Source organism: Equus przewalskii, chromosome 32, assembly GCF_037783145.1.
Source record: "Equus przewalskii isolate Varuska chromosome 32, EquPr2, whole genome shotgun sequence".
Taxonomy (NCBI): Eukaryota; Metazoa; Chordata; class Mammalia; order Perissodactyla; family Equidae; genus Equus; species Equus przewalskii.
In genome coordinates, this window is record NC_091862.1 from 14926721 (window position 1) to 14939931 (window position 13211).

Here is a 13211-nt window from a genome sequence, read left to right on the forward strand (position 1 = left end):
TGAAGAGTTATCAGGGGCTAGTCTTATCATATATTAAAATACAATATTACAATAATTAGACTAGTTTGCTATTGGCACAATAAATGAATGAACAAAAAATTAAACAGAATAGAGATCCCAGAAAGAGTCCCCAGTATATAAGAGAATTTGGTAGCTGTTGGTGGCATTTCAAATTGGTGGATGAAATATAACTCACTGCGTAAGTAATAATAAAATAAGAGGAGAACCAATTAAAATATGATAAACTGGAATTCCTATGTCATTCTTTGCAGAAAACAAAGGCAGCACAGATGGATCAATGATTTAATTGTAGGGGCCGGCCTGGTGGGGTAGTGGTTAAATCTGGTGCTCTCCGTTTCGGTGGCCCAGGTTTGCAAGTTTGGATCCAAGGCGTGGCCCTACACCATTCGTCAGGCCATGCTGTGGCAGCATGCCACATACAAAATAGAGGAAGATTAGCACAGATGTCAGCTCAGCACTAACCTTCCTCAAGCAAAAACGAGGAAGATTGGCAACAGATGTTAGCTCAGAGTGAATCTTCCTCACCAAAAAATGAGGATTTAAATGTAAAAATTAAACCTGAAAAGTTCTGGTTGTATAGGTATTTAAAAAAAATCTTAGAGGGCTGGCCCCATGGCTGAGTGGTTAAGCTCACACACTCAGCTTTGGCAGCCCAGGGTTTCGCTGGTTTGGATCCTCGGTGCAGACATGGCACCACTCATCAGGCCATGCTGAGGTGGCATCCCACATAGCACAACGAGAGTCACTCACAACTATAATCTATAACTGTGTGCTGGGGGGCTTTGGGGAGAAGAAGAAGGAAGAAAACGAAAAAAGACTGGCAACAGATGTTAGCTGAAGTGCCAAGCTTAAGAAAGCAAAAAACAAAACAAAACAAAATCTTAGGGTAGAGAGGACCTGTGCCACTATGCCCAAAACCCAGAATTTTAGTTTTTTCAAAACTACACAAAAATGAAAAAGTTCTGTATAACCAAAAAAATATTAACCAAATCAGAGGGCATGGAGAAATAGGGAAGAAACCGCAATTCACATGATAAAGAATTAATTCTCTTAATTTCCACAAATCTTTTTTAAATCAATAAGAAAAGGTCACCTAATAGAAATATGGACAAAAGATATAAAGAAAGAAATCAAAGAAATTAAGAAGTATATGAAAAGATATTTGATTTCACCATTGGAGAAATAAATGCAAATAAAGACAAAGTACAACTTTTCACTTTAAATTTACGTACTTTAAACTGCACAGACAGTCTTACTTTGCAAATTAAAACAAAAGAAAAATGCTCACGGTATTAAAATTGAACAAAACTAGAAGGATTTTGTAACTGTAAAAGTATACATCATTTCACTTAGTTTTATAAAAGCTACTATCAATCTAAGGCATTGTGCATTTTCCCCCCCTCCAATGGTGGTATGTGAATGAACTTAATCCCAAAAGAAACCAAAACAAAGGGAGAGACTTCAAGGTTCCCTATGTGGGAGAGCTTTCATTTATAAAATTCCAATTGTGTCCTAACCCTGGAGGCAGGTGGGGAGGGATGGAGCACAAGTGGGCATTAAACAGGGGTAGGGACACACATTCCAAGGCCTCAGGGCCTGGGAAGGGATATAAGTGAGTGAAGCAGGCCTAGTCAGGACCTTGGTGAGCTGGTACTCAGTTCCAGCTGCTATCACACGAGAATCTATAGGCAGCATTGCTAGGTCCTCCAGAGAAAGGAAATTGGGATTTATATCTAAAATGTCCCTATTTTATTTTATTTTATCTTATTTTAAAAAGTTTTTTTGAAGAAGATTGGCCCAGAGCTAACACCTGTGCCCATATTCCTCTACTTTATATGTGGGACACTGCCACAGCATGGCTTGATGAGCTGTGCATAGGTCTGCATCCGGGATCTGAACCTGCGAACCCCGGGCTGCTGAAGCGGAGTGCATGAAGTTAACCGCTGCACCACCAGGCTGGCCCCTAAAATCTCCCAATTTTAAAACATTGACATTTCATTCTAAAATTTTGAAATAATTTGTGTGGCAGACAAGGCCTGTCCAGAAACCAGCCGTGGTTCTTGGACCGTCACTTTAGAAATGCTGTTCAGTCTCCCCATCCTGGTCCCACCCATTATTGACCTGGAGCAAGATCCTTGAGCTTCCTTCAGCCTTTCTTACAGATCAGTTTTCTCATCTCTAAAGCAGGGGAAATAATAGTATTTCACTTTAAAAAAATCCTAAAGTTTTTAATGCAAGTAATGCTCACAGTAAGTGCTCAAATTGCAGTGTTTATAGTAATTAATAACAACAACCAACTGTTTGCAAGCCACATTCTTCGGGAGGATAGCAACTCCTGACATGCTGGAAGGCAAGGTTTCAGTCTGGTCAGGGCCAGCTGAGCTCGCTGACAGCGGCTGTGGTGTCCACATGTGGCAGATCCTGCCCCAGGCCACAGGGATTCTTCAGCTTGAGAAAAGTCCTGACTCCACCCACAGGTGTAAGCTTTCCTGAGGGTTCTGTCGTATGAAATGTACATATGAGTGGTAGTGTTTTGCTGTGTTGAAATTGATCATTGCTTATTTATTTTATTTTTTTTTGAGGAAGATTAGCCCTTAGCTAACATCCATTCCCATCTTCCTCCGCTTTGTATGTGGGAGGCCTGCCACGGCGTGGCTTGCCAAGCGGTGCCGTGTCCACACGGGGGATCTAAACTGGCGAACCCCGGGCCCCTAAGCGGAACCTGCCCACTTAACCGGTGCATCACCGGGCTGGCCCCAAATCATTGCTCATTTTTAAGACATCTATAGATTCCAACATATTTTGTCTAATGAGTTTCCAGCATATAAGATTGAAAAACTTGATGGATTTTTTTATAATTAGAGCTTTTAAAAGAGATTATTTTTCCAACTGTAGGAATAAAAGGATCCCTGTGTACATATTATTGCCATGAAAATGATCATTTCCCTTTGTGTAGAAAATTCGGAATTGGTCTGAAATTAACTAACGCTAAAGGGGGAAAAAAAAAATCTTCCACTGAGCATAGATGTCAGTGAGGTTTTGGCCGTCTGTGGGGGGGGTTGCATGATTCAGGACTGGAATACCTTCCTCAGCCTTGTGTGCCCATAAACACACCGTTTCTCAGTTTTGCTTATCTATAAAACTGTCTTATCTGTTACAGCCATTCTTTTTAACTAGTTGGACTTCTGTGCGTACCAAAGAATAACCAATCCCTTCAGTTTCCCCCACAAATAGATTCCTTCTCTACGTGAAGGGACACAGACTTACCGTAATATTCTCTCTTGAATTACACGGTATCTTTCTTGGAAGAAATTTAGGTCATTTTCACACATTATCATCCACCAGAGGAGCCAAGAGTTTGCCCTGCATCAATAATGAAATGCTTTATAAAGAAGTGTTTTATTTGAAGTTTAGCATTCCCCAATCCTCACTAATCTTCCAAGGAATGTTCCTGGCAAAGTGGTTGCTCTTCCAGTATTTCCAAAATAAACAGCTTATGTGGCCCCACCCAAGGGGGAGTCTGGGTGCAGAAGCCCCTTACTTCCTATTCCCTAGGTGGGAGAGAAAACTGTTATCAGACCTCAGAGAACGTAATTACCATTATTTTATTGCTTCCGTCAGTGCCTTCTCATCTCAAGGGGCGAGGGAGTGAAATTTGAACTGGATTCTTAATCATTTTTTGCTTTCCGTGGTCCAAGTCTTATGTTTCAAAGTGACTAAATCGGTCAGAGAAAAATTCACTTACTGAAAAACCTAACCCAACCACATAGAAAATACGTACTTGGCCTCTGCTTTTGATGCTGCTTAAATTTTTTTTCCTCTAAAGCTGTGGATCCGATTACTCAAGTATGACTCCCCTTCTTAGCTCTTAAGTCTTAGAATCTGAATATGTGTGTTCGTGCATGTAAAAGTGGTTAAGCTGTTCTCGAGACCTGAGGTTTCAGTTGTCATTTTTCCAGCACTGATTTGGTGTCAGGAATTTGAAAGAAAAGCTCTCAAACAGGCAGTGCTAACCGGCGTCGAAGGGTGAGGTGGTGCATTGAGAAGTTACCACACGAGGCTTCAGCCTGGGCTCAGAGAACAAGCCTTTGCTGAAGAGCAAAGTGGGCAGGAGGTGACTGGATCCCACCAAAGAGAGTCAGCAGGTCATGGCCATGCCGCTTGGTCGTGTTTTGTAAGCTGGAGCAGCTCTGCTTGAGAACATCTTTCAACTGACTTCTTTGGGGTCATTCTCTACAGGTCCCTTTTGACCTGCTGTTTCATCCTTGCTGGAAGAGCCAGGATCTTCCAGAACTTATTCTGGGTAGATGTGCATTCTCAGATGGGAGAGACTGTTCCATGCAGAAATGTGAGGGCTTCAGTCCTGGAAGAGCGCCCCCGCCCCGCACCTTCCACCTTCTTGAAAATCCGCTGCTTGTTTGTGAGAGGCGTTCCTGGGGGGGTGGGGAATATGCTGAACTGGGCGTCACTTTCACCCATTCTGAAGGTCCTACAAAATGCAAATCACGTATTTTATACCAATGGTACCCCCGTTGTTTTACCTAAACCACATCCTCTTGCTGGAAAGCGGCATCATCTTAAAGGAAAGGAAGTCCCCACAAGCTAAGGTGGCTCAGTGTGGGAGAGGACTATCTCCATGATCGCCTGTAGCTTTCACTGTTTCCCTCAGTTCACTTCACTTCAAGCACTGATACCAGCCTTGCAAAGTGCATTATCTCAGACATTTTCCAACGTCATCATGAGATTCTAAGGAGTTAAGACAGGAGGGTAAACAGACTCCATCTATTTCCCTGTAATAGTGTAAAATTCTGAAAAGAAGAGAAAGAGAAGGGTCTTTGTGGCAGTCAGGCCCGATGAGCTGGAGTAGCGGGGTCCCATTCCATCATCGGATACAGCAAAGAAGGACCAAAGCACAGAGGAGCTACAGCCCCAGAACTAGACGGCAGGATGACTCCTCTGCGGAAGCAACGTGCCCAGTACCCGCCCCCACCTGCCCCCCGTGCTCCAGCCACATGGGCCCCTTCACTGCACTTGCTCTCTCTGAGATGCCAGTTTCTTCCCCCTTCTGGGCTTTGCTCAGGCTATTCCCTAGGCCCTCCCCCTGGATCTTTGCCAGGCTGGCCGTGTCTCATCCTTCGGTGCTCGGCACACTTGTCTCCTCTGGAGATGCCTTCTTCACCAGGCTTCTGATCCATTCTCTAGTTTCACGTTCTTTGTTGCTTTTAGACTATCCGTCTTATCTTGTCTATTATCTGTCTCCCCAGCAGAGCCCTTGTGTGGCTTTTTGTTGGCAGAATATAACTCACCACCATCCCCCCAACCCCATGAGTGAATGAGTCATATTAAAATTGTGTAATTTGTGGGGCCAGCCCAGTGGTGCCGTGGTTAAGTGCGCACATTCCACTTCGGCAGTCTGGGGTTCACCAGCTCGGATCCCAGGTGTGGACATGGCACTGCTTGGCAAGCCTTGCTGTGGTAGGCATCCCACATATAAAGTAGAGGAAGATGGGCACGGATGTTAGGGCCAGTCTTCCTCAGCAAAAGAAGGAGGATTGGCAGCGGATGTTAGCTTAGGGCTGATCTTCCTCAAAAAAAAAAAAATTGTGTAATTTATCCTTTGGCGTACACCTATGTGTGAATAGAAGGGCTCTCCTTCAGAACTGATTCCATTCTGGTATTCAGTATTTTAGGGCCTTTCCCATTCCATCAGAATAATCAAGCAGGAAGGATAAACTCCTGCCTGGGCAATAAGTAATTACTTTTGTCTTTTTCCTTTAGCCAAACTTCATCAAGGCCAGCAGTGGCAGCACATGGCAGTGGGGTCTGGTCCTTGTGTTGATAGTAGAGGAAGTGAGAACCAGAGTTATAGTCTTGTGGAAAAAATTCTAGAATAATATCTGGTGACCACATCAGTCAGCTAAAAAGCCTAGCCTCTAAATAGTTTTTCCCCTCAAATATTTCTAAGTATAATCATCTATTTGTGATTCTCCCTCTTGCAAATGCCATAAATTTATGGGTTTTGTGTTACTTTTTTTTTTTTTTTAATGTGAGTGATTTCACGTCCAAATGGAGCCATTTTGGTACCATTATCCAGACCACACTAAAGGAGTTGTCACTTCATTTGGGTTAAGGTTTTCCTGTGGGTAGGATGGCTCTTGATTTCTACTTTGTTAAAAGCAGGGAACAGCACAAGAGAAGGAGGAAGGCGATGCTGACTTGACTGCTGCTCAGAGCCCCAGTGTCCAGGAATGGCTGGCCCAAGCTCGCACCGCGTGGACCCACCAGCGACAGAGCAGCCTCCAGCAACAAAAAGTAAAGGATTTCCTACCTCCCTCTGACCTGCAGATCTACCAAGCAAACACCTTGAGAGCAGTTTTGTAGAAGGATAAGTTGCTTCTGTACTAAAGGCAGAGATGCCCCTTTATCTTCTCTTCGGACAGAAACAAGACCCGGCTAGCTGTTCCAATGTACTAACTTGTGATCGCTGGAATGATCGGTCATTTTAAAGTCTAGTCTTTAAGAAAAGCTTGCGTTTAGGTTTATATATGGTGCAACTCAATTATAATCTGCCTTATCAAGGATATCTACTCTATTTTCAGTTTGTCCCAATTTGAGTCTGTTTTATATAATAAAAACCTCAGGAAGGCCTCTGAGAGTTGGTAAAAGCCTGAAATACATGTTTTTGAAAGAAATTTGATTTATTTTCCACTAGCACGTGGGTACCATCACAAAACAGGATTGCAAATCTTTGTCTAGCGAAACAAATGAGCTTTGAATAAGAATGATTTCTCATTGATACCTTAACATTATGTATAGGACATATTAAAATGTTTTATTTTCTTAAAGAGTAAAAACATTTATCATAAATAATGGAAAAGGAAAGCCGAATCCATTGATAATCCCATTTATTGAGTAAGAGGGGAATTAAAGAGAGCTGTTCCTCTCAGGGATCTCTCGCGGCTAGAACAAGGCAATGTTGATTTTGCAAAGTGAAAGTGCATTTTCTACCAGTAGAGGGCACCGTTGCTCAGCAAAATTTCCTTTCCCCTTGGTTTTTCCAAGATTTTTCAGAGATTTCTTTTGTCAACTCCAGAGAAAGTTATTGAGTACTTTAGAGTAATATTCGAGCATTTACCTAAAACACACCTTTTATGCAATGTGCAAACTTTAAAACTGAATACAAAAGTTCTTTAATTTTCTAGACATAGAACCACGATTGTAGACAAGAATCATAGAGTAACAAAGCTGTTTTCATTTGTCCTTTTCGTTGAGCAGGAGTTGGAACAAGAATTAGCAGAGCAGAAGACTCTCCTCCGGTCGGTGGCCAGTCGCGGGGAGGAAATTCTGACCCAGCATTCAGCAGCGGAGACCTCTGGTGGTGTTGGGTATGTTTCGAAACACTTTTTCTCTTCTTGTCACTGTGCCTTCCTGACATTTGAGGAAATGTAAATATCTCACTCAAAATTTTATTTTAGGGGCTGGCCCGGTGGCATAGCAGTTAAGTTTGCATGTTCCACTTTGGTGGCCTGGGGTTCGCTGGTTTGGATCCTGGGTGCAGACCTGTGCACTGCTCATCAAGCCATGCTGTGGCAGGCGTCCCACATATAAAGTAGAGGAAGATGGGCACAGATGTTAGCTCAGGGCCAGACTTCCTCAGCAGAAAGAGGAGGATTGGTGGCAGATGTTAGCTCAGAGCTAATCTTCGTCAAAAAAGAAAAATTATTTTAAATGTCTTCTGCAAAAATTTAATCATTGTTTTTCCTTTAAGATGCTAAATTTCCTTGCATTTTGAACATCTCATAGCGCAGCATGAGTATAGCTAGTAATTACAATGGCTAACTTGCCTGCCCTGTTTCCAGGCTGGTCAGCATATCTGTACAGAGAAGATGCTCTTGAGTTCATTTTTTAAAATCAAATAAGAAATACATTATAAAATTAGATCCTTGTTGTTTCTAACTGAGTGATCATATATAACTACAAAACATTTTCCCTATAAGAACTTATCTTCCTCTAACATCATTCTGAAAAATAAATGTAAGTGCCTACTGAATATCTTGATTTTTTTTTTTTGAGGAAGATTAGCCCTGAGCTAACATCTGCTGCCAATCCTCCTCTTTTTTGTGCTGAGGAAAACTGGCCCTGAGCAAACATCTGTGCCCGTCTTCCTCTACTTTATACGTGGGACGCCTACCACAGCATGGTGTGCCAAGTGGTGCCACGTCTGCACCCGGGATCCAAACTGGTTAACCCAGGGCCGCCAAAGTAGAACGTGTGCCCTTAACTGCTGCGCCGCCGGGCTGGCCCCCTGGATTTTTCTTGATGTTCTATTTCTATAATTTCTACATGTAAAGTCATTGAGCTTTGTGTCCTGGTTTGGAGTGGAGACCAAAAGTCTTATACGCAGAAAAGTAAAGTGTTAAAAAAAAAATTAAGGTGATGTTTCAAGTTGAAGACTTGGATTTAAAACATAGGAAGGAAAAGGCACTGAAGCGGAGTGGACGCATCCCTGTATGTTGAGTCAAGGCTGGGTTTTATTCCAGCTCTCCTGTTGTCACCCTGGAAAAGTTACTCAGCTCGAGCCTCAGTTTGCTCATCTGTGGAATCAGAGTAATAACCGACCCACTTCATCACAGAAAGGTTGTGAAGGCCGTGAATGTCAACTGAGAAGTTATCTAAGAAAACTTTCTTTAAAATCTAAAACGTTAAGAAGAAAGTTTCGGTGAAACCTCTGTGTTCATGCGTTGCTAAAGGTAGTAATTTAGTAGTAGTGTCGTTTGGACGTAATATGCCAAATAGCTTTAACTCCACTGCCTTGAATGTTCCCATGTCTGATCATTTACTTGAAGGAAATAAACTAAAGGAGGAAATACATATGATAAAGATAATTTTGAAATATTATTTATAATACCAGATAATTGAAAAGGCAGAAATGCCCAATGGTATAAAAAAGCCTAAGAAAAAAAGTATGTATATATAATCTTAACAAGAAGTTATGTAACAGTATCAGAAAATGTATCTGTGATACTAAGTAAAAATGTGATATAAAATTGAATGTAGGGGCTGGCCCCATGGCCAAGTGGTTAAATTTGCACGCTCTGCTTAGGCAGCTGGGAAGTTTGCTGGTTCAGATCCTGGGTGCAGACCTATACACCGCTCATCAAGCCATCCTGTGGCAGCATCCCGCATACAAGAACTAGAATGACCTGCAGCTAGGATATAGGACTATGCACTGGGGCTTTGGAGAGAAAAACAAACAAAAACAAAACAGAGGAAGATTGGCAACAGATATTAGCTCAGGGCCAATATTCCTCACCAAAAAAACATAAAAATAAAAATTGACTGTATAGTATGTGTGTGTGGGTAAGAACCAGACTAGAATGTAGATTATCAAAACTAACTTTGGAAAGGCGGATTTGAAGATTTTTTTTTCATTTTTTTTCAGTTTAGTCAGTGCTGACATACTGGTACTGATATACGATATCAGTGTTCACTATATACATATGTATGTATATATTTGAGAATTTCAAGGGCAAAATGATAGAAACCAAACTAAAATGCAATTGTCAATACACGTATTATAACAAAATACCTAGGAAATAGGAAGACATTCAAGAAAGGAAAAACAAATCAAAAAACAGTAAAAATATCGATACAAATAATAAATATCAATTAAAAAATAAGAATGAATACTATTATGGCATCTATAGTCAGGAATTCCATTAAAATAACCCTAAAACTGTAAAAATTGTGTTAAAATTGGGGCCAGCCTGGTTGCATAGTGGTTAAATTCTCATACTCTGCTTTGGCCGCCTGGGGTCCACTGATTCGGATCCCAGGCGTGGGCCTACACACCGCTCATCAGACCATGCTGTGGTTCTGTCCCACATACAAAATAGAAGAAGATTGGCACAGACGCCAGCTCAGTGACAGTCCTTCTCACACAAACACACACAAATTGTGTTAAATTAAATACAAAGGGGTTTTAAAAATCTCTGTTGTCCGTGAAGCTTAAAAATGCTGATAAGGCCATAAATATGTGTGTCTGTACAAACCCAAGTGAGAAACACTGTGCCTTCCGTGCTGACTCCAAATCGAGACTTGCATTCATTTTGCAGTTTCTCTTCTGTTTCCAGTTCTTCTAAGATGTTTATTCATCCTTCATAGTTTTCTCAATATTTTTGCCAAACTCTGTCTTTATAGAGAACCCGTCACACATATTGCCTCCCCATCATGTGTATAGTTCACAAAAAGAATCAGGAGGAATCTTCCGCAACTTTCTTGCCATGATCTTTTTTTCTTTCCTTGCCCTTTAGCTTTGGAAAGGACCCAGATGAAAATTTTTTAAAGAGAGATTTGCGGTGCAGTACTGGCTTTCTGTACAAAACTGATTTTAAACGCTGCTTATAAATTCTTTAGTTTTTATACAAATTCTTTAGAAAAGTCACCTTCAAATCTGGTTAGTTACCATTCAAGCACGCCTTTCAAATCTCTGAGTAAAGATACCAAGCGAATGAACAACCATAAATTAAGCAATATCCAGAAGCCAAAAGAAAAAATATATATGTTTTAACAGAACAATAGCATCGCTAGAAAAAACCTTTATATATTCAGGCTTTAACTTGTTAGCTGATTTTCCAAGACTATTAAATGTGAATTGGTTTATGTAAGAAAACCCCTGTGGGAGGGTCATGACCTGCTTCGTGGGTACAAATTTAATATATAAAGAATAAGTAGCATGTGACATATAGGAGAGTTGATGGAGGGGTCCTTCCAAGATTACTAAGGAAATTAATTGATATAAATATCAAAGGGAAAGAAGAATATTTTCCATGGAAAACAAAAGGCTATGTTCCAATTTAAGACTGATAGCTGGTGGCATTTTATATGTGTCAATGATTAAATATAAGAATATAGATTTTAAATATCCCCTGGTTTTATCCTAAATTGTTGTGCAAACATAAATGAATTCAAAGTGATGTGTTACAGTCCACCATCACAAAAGACAGCACAATAAAGAAATTTAATTTCATAAGAACTTTAAAACTTGATTTTTATTTCAAAAGATTTTTTTAAAAACACGCAAAAGTCCAGAGACTAATATCTCAAACAAAATTCAGGGTATCAATTGTATTTTGGCACTTTTTTCACTCACCGTTACCTTTTTAGATTGATTCATGTTGATACATATAGATCTAGTTCTTTTCATTTTAATTGCTTAACAGTATTTTACGTTGTGAAATAAGAACTTATTCACCCGTTTTCTTGTTGTTGGGCATTTACATTGTTGCCGGTTTTTTTCTTGCTATGACTGGCATTGTCGAACTACCTTCTTACATGTCTCTAAGTGCACAGGTGGGAGAAATTCTCTCGGTTGTATCCTAGAAGTAGAATTCCTGCGTCATAGCCTTACAGATAATCATTTAAGGCTTACATCAGCAGACTTACCTCAAGAAACTGTTGTATTCAAAACTTATTCTTAGAAGAATTGGCTTTGGCATAGTGTATAGTATTATCTTGCCAATGGAATTGTTATTTTTTTTCCACTTGAACAAAGCTTCTGTCAAAATCGTAATTACAACCTAGTGTGCCTTTCAGATGGCATGGTTCTAGCTAGGACTTCAAAACTCCTGACAAACTAGGATCTATTGGAACTTGGGTCCCCCAGATTCTTGTTGTTACCGTTACCACTGTCATTAGGCCCCATTTATTGAGTGATTATTACTTGCCTCTAAATTTAATTCTCATACTTCTGCAAGATAAATACTGTCTTCATTTAAAGATGGGAAAATTGAGGCTCAGGGAAGTGAAGCAAATTACTCCAAGTCACAAATCTAATGCGCTGGAGTAGGGATCAAAGCAGATCTGTCTCACCCCAAAAGCCGTAGTCTTTCTCAGATGCCACACTGCTGCCTGTCTTTAAGGATGATACTGCAGTACCTTACTTTCACGATCTGTACTCCCAGTCTGGAGCCTAAAACCTGGTCTATAGTATTTTCTTTGGACTCAGCATAAAACTCTCAATAGATTAAGCATATTTTTAGGGCTTTTGAATTAATTTGTAGGGTATTTGTCAAAGGATACTAATCTAATTATACACATTCTGATTCTAAAAGTTACAATTATTTTTTTTATCTTTAATATTGAACTATTTTCAATGTATTTTTAATTTAATTGTGCTCATGGTTCAATTATAATATCAGTAAGAATATACTTGTTTTATGGTTAGTGTCAAATTTTCTATTTTTATTTATATTTTTAAAGTGTAAGCTAATGACTAAAATAATCTAGTTCCAATTTTAGAGCCAGATCTAGTAGGTACAATGAGTTACCTAGAACTTATCACCTTTTTGCACACATTGTAAACTTAGATTATTTATTCTTCTAATAGCGAAAAACCTGATGTGTTATCCCAGGACTTGGGGATGGAAGGGGAGAAATCTCCTGCTGAAGACCAGATGAGAATGAAATGGGAAAGCCTACATCAAGAATTTAGTACCAAGCAGAAACTACTACAGAATGTTCTGGAACAGGAACAAGAGCAAGTGGTACCAAACATTTTGCTTTTCTCTATTACTAACATAAAAGATGCACAGCTTATGCTAGAGGAATATAACTTGTGCAATAATGTTTACTTTTATTATCAATTCAAAATGACATAAATTATTCATCCTGTATGTTTCTTGACAAGCCTGTTTCGTGTTTTCCTTAATTGTATATTTGTATGTGGAAATTTATTTGATTTCTAGATCCTATTTTCCTTAGAGATGATTAATATCTGATGACTCAGCATAAACTATTAAATTTTAAGTGGCCCCCCCCTTTTTTCTTTTTTACAACTTTGAAAATTAAAGATTCAAATCAAAGATGTACACATCTCTGGCAAAAGAAATTCCACAAATCTGGGAGTAATTGTCATGTTATCTTATTTTCCATTGCTACTTCCAGTATTTAATAGTTTCAGAAGATCTTAATGAAAAACATTTTGGGAGCTCGTTGGATCTAAAATGAAGGGGAAGCCAGTGGTCAGCTAGAATGATTACTAACCCATCTGTAGGCTGGTTCCCAAGATGGGTAGGTACTGTGTGATGTTGGACTTGGTCCCGCCAAGCAAGCCAAATCCAGTGGAATTGGATATAGCAACAGAAGGCTCCAGGTGGATGACAGCTATTAGTTCACTCTAGGCAGAAGCC

The 13211-nt window shown here is 40.0% G+C and overlaps 1 protein-coding gene and 1 long non-coding RNA gene across 4 annotated transcripts in view; one reads left to right on the forward strand and one right to left on the reverse strand.

The window, feature by feature from the left end:
* The window catches only part of SYNE1 (spectrin repeat containing nuclear envelope protein 1), a 443793-nt gene that overhangs the window by 305383 nt on the left and 125199 nt on the right, over positions 1-13211 (forward strand). For both annotated transcript variants that reach the window (XM_070603011.1, XM_070603013.1), the window contains 3 exons: positions 6202-6333; positions 7297-7406; positions 12410-12566. In XM_070603011.1, the coding sequence (XP_070459112.1) occupies positions 6202-6333; positions 7297-7406; positions 12410-12566 (399 nt within the window). The remainder of the gene's footprint in view (positions 1-6201; positions 6334-7296; positions 7407-12409; positions 12567-13211) is intronic.
* The window catches only part of LOC139080779 (uncharacterized), a 28978-nt gene that overhangs the window by 15587 nt on the left and 180 nt on the right, over positions 1-13211 (reverse strand). Inside the window, exons 2-3 of one of the 2 annotated variants that reach the window (XR_011535535.1) lie at positions 3289-3384; positions 2281-2519 (exon numbers count right to left, since the gene is read on the reverse strand). This is a non-coding gene — a long non-coding RNA (uncharacterized lncRNA). Of the gene's footprint in view, positions 1-2280; positions 2520-3288; positions 3385-13211 lie in introns of those variants that run through there. The other variant, XR_011535536.1, reaches the window with a different exon arrangement.